The sequence below is a fragment of the Pseudophryne corroboree genome, chromosome 4 (assembly GCF_028390025.1).
Source record: "Pseudophryne corroboree isolate aPseCor3 chromosome 4, aPseCor3.hap2, whole genome shotgun sequence".
NCBI classification, from domain to species: domain Eukaryota; kingdom Metazoa; phylum Chordata; class Amphibia; order Anura; family Myobatrachidae; genus Pseudophryne; species Pseudophryne corroboree.
Window position 1 is genome coordinate 419,469,398 of NC_086447.1, and position 13,892 is coordinate 419,483,289.

Below are 13,892 nucleotides of genomic sequence, written 5' to 3' on the forward strand. Positions count from 1 at the left end.
TTTCACTCAATAATAATTCTACTATACTGTACATAGAGCTATAGCCAGATTATGGGGGGCACAGGGGAAACTGATCACTGGGCCCCCCTCTGTCAGGGGGACCCCCCGGCCAGAGGACACTGACATCACTAGCTCTCCTTCTTGTTAAGCAGCAAAACCAGGCAGCCAGAATGTCAGCAGGACAGTATGCAGGAAGAAACACAGGAGTATCAGGTTTCAGAGACACACACACTGAGCCCTTCTGAGTACTGTCCCAGTGTGTAAGTAGTACAGAGGCTCCTGCTTTTGTTGTATGTGACAAGGAAACTTCATAAAAATAGCTGACTCTCAATTAGGTGGAGCTATAAACAGTGCCCAGGCATTATTAAACTATTAGCTTAAATCTATTACACACCAATGGTTTAAATTCAATATACACAATTCAGAAATCCCACCATGATCCATACCAGGAGGGACAAGGTGTTCCCATTCCAGGAGGGACAAGGTGTTCTTCCCTCGTAATTTATGATTGCAATCACCTGTGTTGAAATAGCTTTCTTATCCATTAAATAGTTCAACATGGTGATGCCTATTGTATACTAAGAGGAAGTCCAGCAGCAGAGCATTTTGTCCCTCCTGAAATGGGTCATGTTGGGAGGTATGCACAATCTAATATACACTTCCCCCGGGCCCCCCTGTCTCAAGTGCCCTGGGCACCCCCAAGGCTTAATCCGTCCCTGCGTAGAACTGTTACAGTTATTCAGTTACATGCATTTTTGAGTCTTCTGTCTGGAAGCAAATTAAAGCATAACATGATAAAAAGGATAAAGGAATGCAACACAGGGCAGATATACAGAAAATAGGACTGTTTTATATTACAAACCACAGGTGTTATGCTATCTGTAAAAATGTTCAAAAAAATCTGTAAGCCAGCCTTAAGAATTTGATTTTGCCTCTTTATCATGTCATGGCAGTTTTCGTAAGCCATTTAATAAACTGAAATGATTGAAACCAGTAGTTTACATCAAAATTACCAATTCCATAACAAAAAAAGCCATCTATATACACACTCATTAGTTTATATGTTCCCTTTTCAAGAAAGGATATCATTTCCAGATACTGTACACTGTTACGCTATACTGAAAAAGAACATGTAATGAATTATTCATTTATTTATATACCAGGGACGTGCAGTCAGGGGAGGCAGGGGAGGCAGTGCCTCCCCTGTCATTAATGATTAAAATAAGACAAAGAAGATACTTATGACACAAATGCTGTGTCATAATTATCCTCTTTATCCCTTATCTTATTTTAATCATTTTGCTTGTGTTAAAAAAAAGTTTTAAACGTATTGTCGGTGCCTCCTGCTGTCAGTAAGAAAGAGGCAGAAGCGGGGGGTGGGGCCAAGCATCGGCCAGTAAAAGCCCATTGAAAAAATCCCAGTAAGCGGCACCCACTGGAAGTGCCGCTTTGACAGGGGCGTGCTTTCAGCCCATATGAAAGCACGCCCCTGTCACTAATGTTGATATGATTTGACAGTGGGCAGGGCTTGAGTGGCAACCCATCCCCAAACCACCTCCCTTCCCGGGCCGGCTACCGCACATGCCCCGCCCCACCCGGCCGTCCCCCCCTCCTGCAGTGATTACACCAGTGAGAGTTGATAGTAGTGCCCCCCTCCTCTTCTGCCACTAGCGATAGCACCCCCAACCCCACTGGGATTACATAAATGGTGGCCGACAGTACCCCCCCCACTCCGTGCCGGAGTACACATCCGCGGCATTACCTGTTGTATGGCCGCATCACACGCAGGGCAGTGCAGAGGAGGAACTGCCCCGCTCCCAGGGCAGCCCGCAGTGACAACCGCGCTCAGGGGCCTGTATGCAGTCAGAGACGATCATGTACAGCTGGTGCGGAGGGGGGGATTGCTCTCCACTCTCTATCCTCTGTTCATGGTGTCAAGCTCCCAGCCATGGTAACAGCGCGCCGCGGCCAGCACAGGAAGAAGATCAGCGCTGCAGCAGGTCAGATTTACAAAAAATAATTTACTTGCTGCTCTCACCTTGGGAGTGGGGGTGGGGGTGAAAAACTAGCGCTGTATCGCAGGGTGTCATGCGATGGGGGATACTGTGCCCCTCAGATGTAGAGAAAGGGGGAGGTGGGGGAGAGTGGAGGACTAAACTAAACTGAAACAGCACAATGAGCAGAATGGGTAGAGGTGAAGAAAGGGAAGGAAGACAGGAGTGTGTGTGTGTGTGTGTGTGTGTGTGTGTGTGTGTGTGTGTGTGTGTGTGTGTGTGTGTGTGTGTGTGTGTGTGTGGAGGGGGGGGGGGGGGGTTATGAGGAGTCAGGGAGTGGAATAGGGATGGCATGAGTATGAAAATATATATGTGTATTGGATAAGTGTTTACATGATTTTCCTCTACCTCCAGTCTCCCTCTTCCTTAGCAGGATTCACTAAAGGGAAAATGCAGTAAAACCCCCGTTTTACCGCATTTTCATATGTACTAACCCCCGACCGCCGCGGTTTCGCCCCATAGGGTATCGCCATCTTTTTATGGCGATACCCTATAGAAGCCTGTGAGATTCTTACCGCCGCCACCACATCCCGCCGTCGCCCCGTGCTGCTCACGACGACTCCCCTCCCCTCCTCCGTCCAGCATACGTGAGCTGCTGCTGGTGCAGCCCCGCTCCTCCTTCTCCCCCGCGGCACAGCTTTGTCTCCTTCCGGCTGCAGGGGGGAGGAGGAGGAGCCCGGGTGCTACCTGCACACTTCACCTCCCGGGTCTGGGAGGTGACGCAGACCCCTGCCGATCCCTGCAGGCATCATCGCGGGGGCCTCCTATACCGCATTGCTATATTAATCGCATATGTTAGTACATATGCGATTAGTATCGCTGCGGTAGGTGGCGAGGGGTGGCGATGAGATTAGTAAATCCCGCCCCCTCTGAGCTGCGCTGTATTCCATCGCACGCTGCAGCAGGTTCAACAGAACCCAGCAGGTGACAAGATGCGGGTCACCTGTGTTGTGCAGAGCACATGAAGTGATGACCTGCAGGGCTGGTAACTGTGCTGTGCTTTCTGACGAGCTGCAGATCTTATTCTCCCGCTAGTAGCGGCCTGCTGACCAGCAGGCCTGGCAACCTCCCTGCATCTCACAGATGTGCTGCTTTTCTTTCCCTGGCCTTTCACACCCCTACTCCCTTGTCCCCTCACTGATACCTGTGGCCAGCCACTCACACCCCTTATTCCACGTCCCCTCACTGATACCTGTTCCGAGTCACTCACACCCCTTATTCCACGTCCCCTCACTGATACCTGTCCCCAGCCACTCACAGCCCTTATTCCACGTCCCCTCACTGATACCTGTTCCCAGCCACTCACACCCCTTATTCCACGTCCCCTCACTGATACCTGTTCCGAGCCACTCACACCCCTTATTCCACGTCCCCTCACTAATACCTGTTCCCAGCCACTCGCACCCCTTATTCCACGTCCCCTCACTGATACCTGTTCCCAGCCACTCACACCCCTTATTCCACGTCCCCTCACTAATACCTGTTCCCAGCCACTCACACCCCTTATTCCACGTCCCCTCACTGATACCTGTTCCCAGCCACTCACACCCCTTATTCCAAATACCATCACTGATACCAGTTCCCAGCCACTCACACCCCTTTTTCCATGTCCCCTCACTGATACTTGTCTCCAGCCACTCACATCCACACCCCCTTACCCAGTGTTCCCTCACTGATATCTGTCCCCAGCCACTCACCTCCACACCCCCTCCCAACATATCCCCTTACTGATTCCTGTTCCCAGCCACTCACACCCCTTACTCCATGTCCCCTCACTGATACCTGTCCCCAGCCACTCACCTCCACACCCCCTCCCACCATGTACCCACACTAATACCTGTAGGCGGCTCACAGCAGCAATGTACCTCATCCACACCATTTGTGGGTCTCCAACGTCCCTCAGCAACAGAACCAACCATTCACTCACTCACTCACCCACAACTTCACCCCACTGCCGGGACTCTTACAGTATAGATTAAAAGAGAGCAGGGTGACTTTATAGATGCCCTCAAAGTCAGGGATATATGAGGAGGAGGCGGAGGAATGAGATGGAGGTGCTCTGCATGGCATAATGTGTATACGGGGGCACTACTGTGCAGTGTAATGTGAACAAAATACACTACTGTGCAGCACAATGTGAATAATAGACACTTCTGTGCGGTATGATGTGATTTACGTACACTACTGTGTGGTGTAATGTGTATAAGGAGTATTACTGTATGGTGTAATGTGACTTTCGGACACTAATGTGTGGTGTAAAGTGACGTGCAGACACTACTGTGTGGTGTAACTTGTATAAAGAGTACTACTGTATGGTGTAATGTGACATTTGGACACTACCGCGCGGAGTAATGTGAATTGGAACTATTCTGTGGCCACGCCCCTGCCACCATATTTATGGCGCACGCTGTCCCTTTTTTGCATTTGCCCGTGGGGCTCCAATTATCTTTCTGGCACAGGGCACCAAAATGTCTAGTTACGGCACTGGTCTACCCCTTTGTCCTAGCCCCGCTGGATAGTGCAAGAAAGAGACGGGTGTGAGCTGCCGAAGGAGCGGGACCCATCACTTCCACTCTGGCTGTCCGAGTGTACGTCCTGTGTGAGCTGTAAAGAGGTGAGATTCTTGCTCATCTTATACTAACTTATACTCGCCGAGTCCCCTCTACACCTATCCTGCCCACTTCTTCCCACCACTACTCCCATCCTGCCACCCCTTCTAGTAGTCCCTGCCTGCCCCCTACTCTGCACGGGATGCAGTTAAGTTCCCGACAGACGGGATCCCGGTGAGCGATATACTGACGCCGGAATCCCGAAGGACATCACAAGCCCGGCGTCTAAATACCGACGCCGCTCGGGATTCCGGTATCAAAATACCAACAGCCGGATTCCCGAATGTCCTTTTCCTCTCACCCTTATCTCCTTTCTGCCCTGTAGGACCCTAGAAAGGAAATATATTATATTATTGTTTGACCCTTGTAAAACAAAAAGTAATAAAATGAAATGACACTTTCTGCACAGCTCCTCTGTATGTTGTTCCGGCCTCTGTAAAATCATGTCATACGATATGCCTTGTACTTAACTCCTCCAAATGTAATAAGTGTGATGTCATACTGTAATACATTCAGTCTAATCTATTATATATGTGCATATATCATTTCATAAGTAAAATAATGTATTTAATGTATATAAAAAGTACTTGTACAAATAAGTTTGCATAAATATGAAAATATATTAAATAACTGTTAATATGGGATGCAGTCAATTTACCTCCAATCAAAATCCTGACGGTCGAAATCCCAACAGCAATTGATTTTTTTCATTGAAACCGACTTGTTCATACTTTACCATACCAGTGACCCCGGAGGTGGAATATAATAGTGTGCCTATTTTAAACGTATTTCGGAGGCACCGCTGTCGGTGCCTCCTGCTGTCAGTAAGAAAGAGGCGGAAGCGGGGGGCGGGGCCAAGCATCGGGCAGTAAAAGCCCATTTGAAAAAATCCCAGTAAGCGGCACCCACTGGAAGTGCCGCTTTGACAGGGGCGTGCTTTCAGCCCATATGAAAGCACGCCCCTGTCACTAATGTTGATATGATTTGACAGTGGGCAGGGCTTGAGTGGCAACCCATCCTAAACCACCTCCCTTCCCGGGCCGGCTACCGCACATGCCCCGCCCCACTCGGCCGTCCCCCCCTCCTGCAGTGATTACACCAGTGAGAGTTGATAGTAGTGCCCCCCTCCTCTTCTGCCACTAGCGATAGCACCCCCAACCCCACTGGGATTACATAAATGGTGGCCGACAGTACCCACCCCTCTCCGTGCCGGAGTACAGATCCGCGGCATTACCTGTTGTATGGCCGCATCACACGCAGGGCAGTGCAGAGGAGGAACTGCCCCGCTCCCAGGGCAGCCCGCAGTGACAACCGCGCTCAGGGGCCTGTATGCAGTCAGAGACGATCATGTACAGCTGGTGCGGAGGGGGGGATTGCTCTCCACTCTCTATCCTCTGTTCATGGTGTCAAGCTCCCAGCCATGGTCACAGCGCGCCGTGGCCAGCACAGGAAGAAGATCAGCGCTGCAGCAGGTCAGATTTACAAAAAATAATTTACTTGCTGCTCTCACCTTGGGAGTGGGGGTGGGGGTGAAAAACTAGCGCTATATCGCAGGGTGTCATGCGATGGGGGATACTGTGCACCTCAGATGTAGAGAAAGGAGGAGGTGGAAGAGAGTGGAGGACTAAACTAAACTGAAACAGCACAATGAGCAGAATGCAGTGGCGGATTTAGGGGGGGGGCACCAAGGCACGTGCCCCCCCTGTCATTTTTAGTGCAGACTGACATGCGGACTAGCGTCCGCATGTCAGTCTGCGGTCTCGTTTCGTCCCCTGCTGTTAGGAGGGACACGGAGGGCACAGTGCGCGCCTCTCCTGTGTCCCTCCTGTGTCTCCGGCGGCCGCTGGTCTCATAAAGGAAGTGCCGTTCGTGAGCACTTCCTTTATTACAGTGACCCGCGGCCGCCGGAGACACAGGAGGGACACAGGAGAGGCGCGCACTGTGCCCTCCGTGTCCCTCCTAACAGCAGGGGAGCGGGGGGAGCATCGGCGGCGGCGGAGGAAGGGACGCACTGGGGGGTTATATCTGGCACTGGGGGCATATTTGGCAGGGAGGGGGGGGTGGGAGAACATCTGGCACTGGGGACATATATGGCACTGGGGGGAATATCTGACACTGGGGGCATATCTGGCACTGGGGGGGGGGGATATCTGGCACTGGGGGCATATTTGGCAGGGGGGGGGAGAATATCTGGCACTGGGGGCATATCTGGCACTGGGGGGAATATCTGGCACTGGGGGCATATCTGGCACGGGGGGGGGGATATCTGGCACTGGGGGCATATGTGGCACTGGGGGGAATAACTGGCAGGGGAGGGATATCTGGCACTGGGGGCATATGTGGCACTGGGGGGGGAATATCTGGCACTGGGGCATATGTGGCACTGGGGCATATGTGGCACTGGGGGCATATAAAGCACTGGGGGGGAGATATCTGGCACTAGGGGCATATGTGGCACTGTCTGGGAATATCTGGCACTGGGGGTATATGTGTACCTGGCACATGGGGGGGGGCTATATTTGGCACTGGGGGCATGTGAGTACCTGGCACCGTGGGGGAATATCTGGCACTGGGGACATATGTGGCACTGGGAGCACAGCCCTAGCAACAAGGACTACCTCCTAGCAACGAGCATGACACCCAGTGCATGAAACCCCTGGCAACGAGCATGACACCCAGTGCATGAAACCCCTGGCAACGAGCATGACACCCAGTGCATGAAACCCCTGGCAACGAGCATGACACCCTGAGCATGAAAACCCCTGGCACCGTGCATGGAACCAAGAGCATGAAACCCCTGGCAACGAGCATGACACCCAGTGCATGAAACCCCTGACAACGAGCAGGTATTTGAAAAGTAATTAGAAGCCTTACTGTAGGACTTAATGTGTAATGGGCATTACGGTGTGTGGCATAATGTATCACGGACATTGCGGTGTGTGTCATAATGTGTCACAGGCATTACGGTGTATGGTATACTATATCGCTGGCATTGTGATATGTGGTATAATGTCTCAGGGTCATTGCAGTGTGTGGCATAATGTATCACGGACATTGCGGTGTGTGTCATAATGTGTCAGGCATTACGGTGTGTGGTATACTATATCACGGGCATTGTGGTATGTGGTATAATGTCTCAGGGTCATTGCAGTGTTGCATAATATATAACGGGCATTACGGTGTGTGGCATAGGGTATAACGGGATGTGCGGTATGTGTCACAGGCATTACGGTGTATGGTATACTATATCACGGGCATTGTGGTATAATGTCTCAAGGTCATTGCAGTGTGTGGCATAATGTGTCACAGACATTGTATGTGCTATAATGTATCAGGGGCAGTGCGGTGTGTAGCATAATGTATAACGGGCATTGCGATTCCTGTCATAATGTGTCACAGGCATTACGGTGTGTGGCATAATGTGTCTGGGGCATTACAGTGTGTGCATATTGTGTCATGTGCATTATTGTGTGTGGAATAATGTCTAAGGGCCATTGCAGTATGTGGCATAATGTATACTGGGCATTACTATAAGGAGGAAAAATGACAAATAATGTAAGGGGCATGAATCAGGATTATTTTTCTTTCCTGTGGTGGCCAACGTCTGGGCGTGCAGGTTGCAAAACTGGGGTATAAGGTAGTCTTTTCCTGCAATACCACGCCCATTCCAACGAAGCCACGCCCATTCCAACGAAGCCACGTCCCTAATGGTGCCCCCCCTGTAATTTTTTTCTGGATCCGCCCCTGGCAGAATGGGTAGAGGTGAAGAAAGGGAAGGAAGACAGGAGTGTGCGTGTGTGTGTGTGTGTGTGTGTGTGTGTGTGTGTGTGTGTGTGTGTGTGTGTGTGTGTGCGTGCGTGTGTGTGTGCGTGTGTGTGTGTGTGTGTGGGGGGGGGGGGGTTATGAGGAGTCAGGGAGTGGAATAGGGATGGCATGAGTATGAAAATATATATGTGTATTGGATAAGTGTTTACATGATTTTCCTCTACCTCCAGTCTCCCTCTTCCTTAGCAGGATTCACTAAAGGGAAAATGCAGTAAAACCCCCGTTTTACCGCATTTTCATATGTACTAACCCCCGACCGCCGCGGTTTCGCCCCATAGGGTATCGCCATCTTTTTATGGCGATACCCTGTAGAAGCCTGTGAGATTCTTACCGCCGCCACTACATCCCCCCGCCGCCCCGTGCTGCTCACGACGACTCCCCTCCCCTCCTCCGTCCAGCATACGTGAGCTGCTGCTGGTGCAGCCCCGCTCCTCCTTCTCCCCCGCAGCACAGCTTTGTCTCCTTCCGGCTGCAGGGGGGAGGAGGAGCCCGGGTGCTACCTGCACACTTCACCTCCCGGGTCTGGGAGGTGACGGAGACCCCTGCCGATCCCTGCAGGCATCATCGCGGGGGCCTCCTATACCGCATTGCTATATTAATCGCATATGTTAGTACATATGCGATTAGTATCGCTGCGGTAGGTGGCGAGGAGTGGCGATTAGATTAGTAAATCCCGCCCCCTCTGAGCTGCGCTGTATCCCATCGCACGCTGCAGCAGGTTCAACAGAACCCAGCAGGTGACAAGATGCGGGTCACCTGTGTTGTGCAGAGCACATGAAGTGATGACCTGCAGGGCTGGTAACTGTGCTGTGCTTTCTGACGAGCTGCAGATCTTATTCTCCCGCTAGTAGCGGCCTGCTGACCAGCAGGCCTGGCAACCTCCCTGCATCTCACAGATGTGCTGCTTTTCTTTCCCTGGCCTTTCACACCCCTACTCCCTTGTCCCCTCACTGATACCTGTGGCCAGCCACTCACACCCCTTATTCCACGTCCCCTCACTGATACCTGTTCCGAGCCACTCACACCCCTTATTCCACGTCCCCTCACTAATACCTGTTCCCAGCCACTCACACCCCTTATTCCACGTACCCTCACTGATACCTGTGCCCAGCCACTCGCACCCCTTATTCCATGTCTCCTCACTGATACCTGTCCCCTGCCACTCACAGCCCTTATTCCACGTCCCCTCACTGATACCTGTCCCCAGCCACTCACAGCCCTTATTCCACATCCCCTCACTGATACCTGTTCCCAGCCACTCACAGCCCTTATTTCACGTCCCCTCACTGATACCTGTTCCCAGCCACTCGCACCCCTTATTCCACGTCCCCTCACTGATACCTGTTCCCAGCCACTCACACCCCTTATTCCATGTCCCCTCACTAATACCTGTTCCCAGCCACTCGCATCCCTTATTCCATGTCCCCTCACTGATACCTGTTCCCAGCCACTCACACCCCTTATTCCACGTCCCCTCACTGATACCTGTTCCCAGCCACTCACACCCCTTATTCCAAATACCATCACTGATACCTGTTCCCAGCCACTCACACCCCTTATTCCATGTCCCATCATTGATACTTGTCTCCAGCCACTCACATCCACACCCCCTTACCCAGTGTTCCCTCACTGATACCTGTCCCCAGCCACTCACCTCCACACCCCCTCCCACCATGTCCCCTTACTGATACCTGTTCCCAGCCACTCACACCCCTTACTCCATGTCCCCTCACTGATACCTGTCCCCAGCCACTCACACCCCTTACTCCATGTCCCCTCACTGATACCTGTCCCCAGCCACTCACCTCCACACCCCCTCCCACCACGTACCCACACTAATACCTGTAGGCGGCTCACAGCAGCAATGTACCTCATCCAACACCATTTGTGGGTCTCCAACGTCCCTCAGCAACAGAACCAACCATTCACTCACTCACTCACTCACTCACCCACAACTTCACCCCACTGCCGGGACTCTTACAGTATAGATTAAAAGAGAGCAGGGTGACTTTATAGATGCCCTCAAAGTCAGGGATATATGAGGAGGAGGCGGAGGAATGAGATGGAGGTGCTCTGCATGGCATAATGTGTATACGAGGGCACTACTGTGCAGTGTAATGTGAACAAAATACACTACTGTGCAGCACAATGTGAATAATAGACACTTCTGTGCGGTATGATGTGATTTACGTACACTACTGTGTGGTGTAATGTGTATAAGGAGTATTACTGTATGGTGTAATGTGACTTTCGGACACTAATGTGTGGTGTAAAGTGACGTGCAGACACTACTGTGTGGTGTAACTTGTATAAAGAGTACTACTGTATGGTGTAATGTGACTTTTGGACACTACCGCGCGGAGTAATGTGAATTGGAACTATTCTGTGGCCACGCCCCTGCCACCATATTTATGGCGCACGCTGTCCCTTTTTTGCATTTGCCCGTGGGGCTCCAATTATCTTTCTGGCACAGGGCACCAAAATGTCTAGTTACGGCACTGGTCTACCCCTTTGTCCTAGCCCCGCTGGATAGTGCAAGAAAGAGACGGGTGTGAGCTGCCGAAGGAGCGGGACCCATCACTTCCACTCTGGCTGTCCGAGTGTACGTCCTGTGTGAGCTGTAAAGAGGTGAGATTCTTGTTCATCTTATACTAACTTATACTCGCCGAGTCCCCTCTACACCTATCCTGCCCACTTCTTCCCACCACTACTCCCATCCTGCCACCCCTTCTAGTAGGCCCTGCCTGCCCCCTACTCTGCACGGGATGCAGTTAAGTTCCCGACAGACGGGATCCCGGTGAGCGATATACTGACGCCGGAATCCCGAAGGACATCACAAGCCCGGCGTCTAAATACCGACGCCGCTCGGGATTCCGGTATCAAAATACCAACAGCCGGATTCCCGAATGTCCTTTTAGTGGGACGCGCCGGTGTCCTGCCGCAGGGGGGTCAGGTTTAGGCAGGAGAAGGAGGGTTAGGCTTAGGGTTCCGGAACGGGAAGGTTAGAGTAAGGTACCGGGGATGGAGGGTTAGGTTTAGGCACATAGAAGGGGAGGTTAGGCACCAAGTGGGGAGGGTTTGGTTTAGGCATCGGGGAGGGTTAGGTTTAGGCTCCCACAAGAGAGGGTTAGGGTAGGATGCATGGGAGGGTTATTCTGATGGTCGGGATGCTGCTGTCGGTAATCTGACCGCTGGGATCCCGTCAGTATTTAAATCATACTAAACCCCTCTGCACTACTATTAGCAGTAGCGGGCATTGGCTCTGTGGTGGTAGGAATCTTTGGTGGGACTCAACGGTCATTATGGCTGCAGTGCCTCACCAGCCACTGACCTCACCGCACGTCACTGTTACATAGGTGCCACACAAAAGATTGTATATACATACTGATGTAACCGGAAATAACAAGTGCTGTTCCTAACTGTATCTTAGGTACCACTAGACCTCACAAAATAGAAAAGGGCAGTAAAATATCCCTTACTAAAAGTGCACTGAAAAGGTTGGAGCAGCCCTAAAAGAGCTGCTATCTCAGGCCCATCAGTTTGAAGGAAGATCCTAAAATATCTTTTAGCCCTAATGAAACGAAAATAAAATGAAAAATACAAAAATACAAAAATAAAAAAGCTTATACAAATTCATAATAACAACTCAAATCTTATGTCTGAAAATAGTCAAAGCTTTAAGCTTAGACTTAATATTATCAAACACCGCTACTCCAATCTAAAGTTCCTAATCAAAGCACCATTTCATGCTCAAATACTAAACTCAATATTTAGCCAAGAATTAACCCAAATTCTACAAATATAAGAAATATTCACACAAAAAAATATATATCTATACCAGTTGGAAAAGGCTCTTGTGGAAAAACAGCGTTTAAATGAGCCCTAGTGAGTGACATTTTCCATGCAAAGTATAAATGGAACATGGACCTTATTTCCTATTCATGACTATGTAGGAAACATGTAACCAGTTTACATTTATCATTATACAGAGTGCAAAGAATTCCTCTTACTGTCACTAACCACTATGCAAGACTCTCTCATACATAATTAATCAACAGTGTTGTCAGTAGTAGTCTGAATGCTTCAAACCAAACGAAATGTCTTTGTCAGTGAGTTATCAAATATCATTTGTACTAAATGGCATATGATTTAAGGATGTAAAGAAGCACTGCAAGTCAGCAACATTTCCTGTGAATGTGCTGATGTAGTTCTTAATGTTTGCACAGTGCAGAAATATATGTTTTGGCAGATAATCTTGGTGGTTTTTCAAATGGAAAATGATTACCACAATTTCCAAAAACCAACTTATGCAACTGTTAAAAAGATGTACTGCACATTTTCCATCCAATAGTTTTGCTACTTCTACAACCAACAATCTAGGAAGAGAGAAGCATTGAATTTTATTAATTTCCAACTAAGCAATAAACATTGTTGTCAATCATCAGAGACTGGTATTATCTTACCGGTAGGCCATTATCTCCTTGCTTTCCTGGTGTCCCACTTGGACCAGGCACTCCTGGAGCTCCTGGTGTTCCCTGTAATGTAAAAGAAACATTTGATAAAGACTATTACTGGATATATTTTCAGGATTTTGTTAGCCAAATTGTCAGGCTACTGTACTTCTATAAGAGTAATTTATGGAAAATGTATCTACATGATCACATTTATTACACTACAGATGTGTCCTCATACATCATTGCTGCAGTCGCGCCAAATAGCCCTTCTCAGCGCGCCAGGTCCCGTGAGACTCTGCTAGTGTCAGACGTCTTTTTTTGCATCTTTTGCTGAAAATGCCATTTTAGGCGTATATACACTAAGGTGTGACTTTTTTTTAAACTGGAGATGTTACCCATAGCAACCAGTCAGATTCTAGCTATTATCTTCTAGAACAGCTAGATTAATGTCAGGTGGAATCTGATTGGTTGGTATGGGCAACATCTCCATTTCTAAAAAACTCAACCTTAGTAAATATACCTCTTAGTCGCAACACAATGCGGCTACGAAGCACCAGGAGACTGTGTTGATTAATTTGATATGCAACACTTGATGATCTGTGTGCAACTGAGTCTTGGAATCTGTATACAAACTATTCAATGGGTTTTTTCTGTTGTGCTCCATATACAAACTCAGTCACACACAATATAAAAGTGTCACATATCAGATTAATCAGCACAGTCGCCTGGTGCATCGCAGTCACATTGTTTGCGACTAAGATGCATTTTTGGCAACAAAAAAAAAGATGCCCAACACTAGCAGAATTGCACGGGACCTGGCGGCTCACTCACATGGCGGGCATATTGAGGCTAGATGTATGAGGACACAGATGATAATTTTACAATAAAATTATATTCAGCTGCCATAATGGCAAAGAAAACCCTTTAACAAGAGATTATATACAAATGAT

The 13,892-nt window shown here is 49.5% G+C and overlaps 1 protein-coding gene across 4 annotated transcripts in view; it reads right to left on the reverse strand.

Annotated features, from left to right (window-relative positions):
• COL12A1 (collagen type XII alpha 1 chain) overlaps nucleotides 1-13,892 on the reverse strand; it is a 248,292-nt gene that overhangs the window by 19,983 nt on the left and 214,417 nt on the right. For all 4 annotated transcript variants that reach the window (XM_063916822.1, XM_063916821.1, XM_063916824.1 and 1 more), the window contains one exon: nucleotides 12,952-13,023. In XM_063916822.1, coding sequence (XP_063772892.1) covers nucleotides 12,952-13,023 — 72 coding nt within the window. The remainder of the gene's footprint in view (nucleotides 1-12,951; nucleotides 13,024-13,892) is intronic.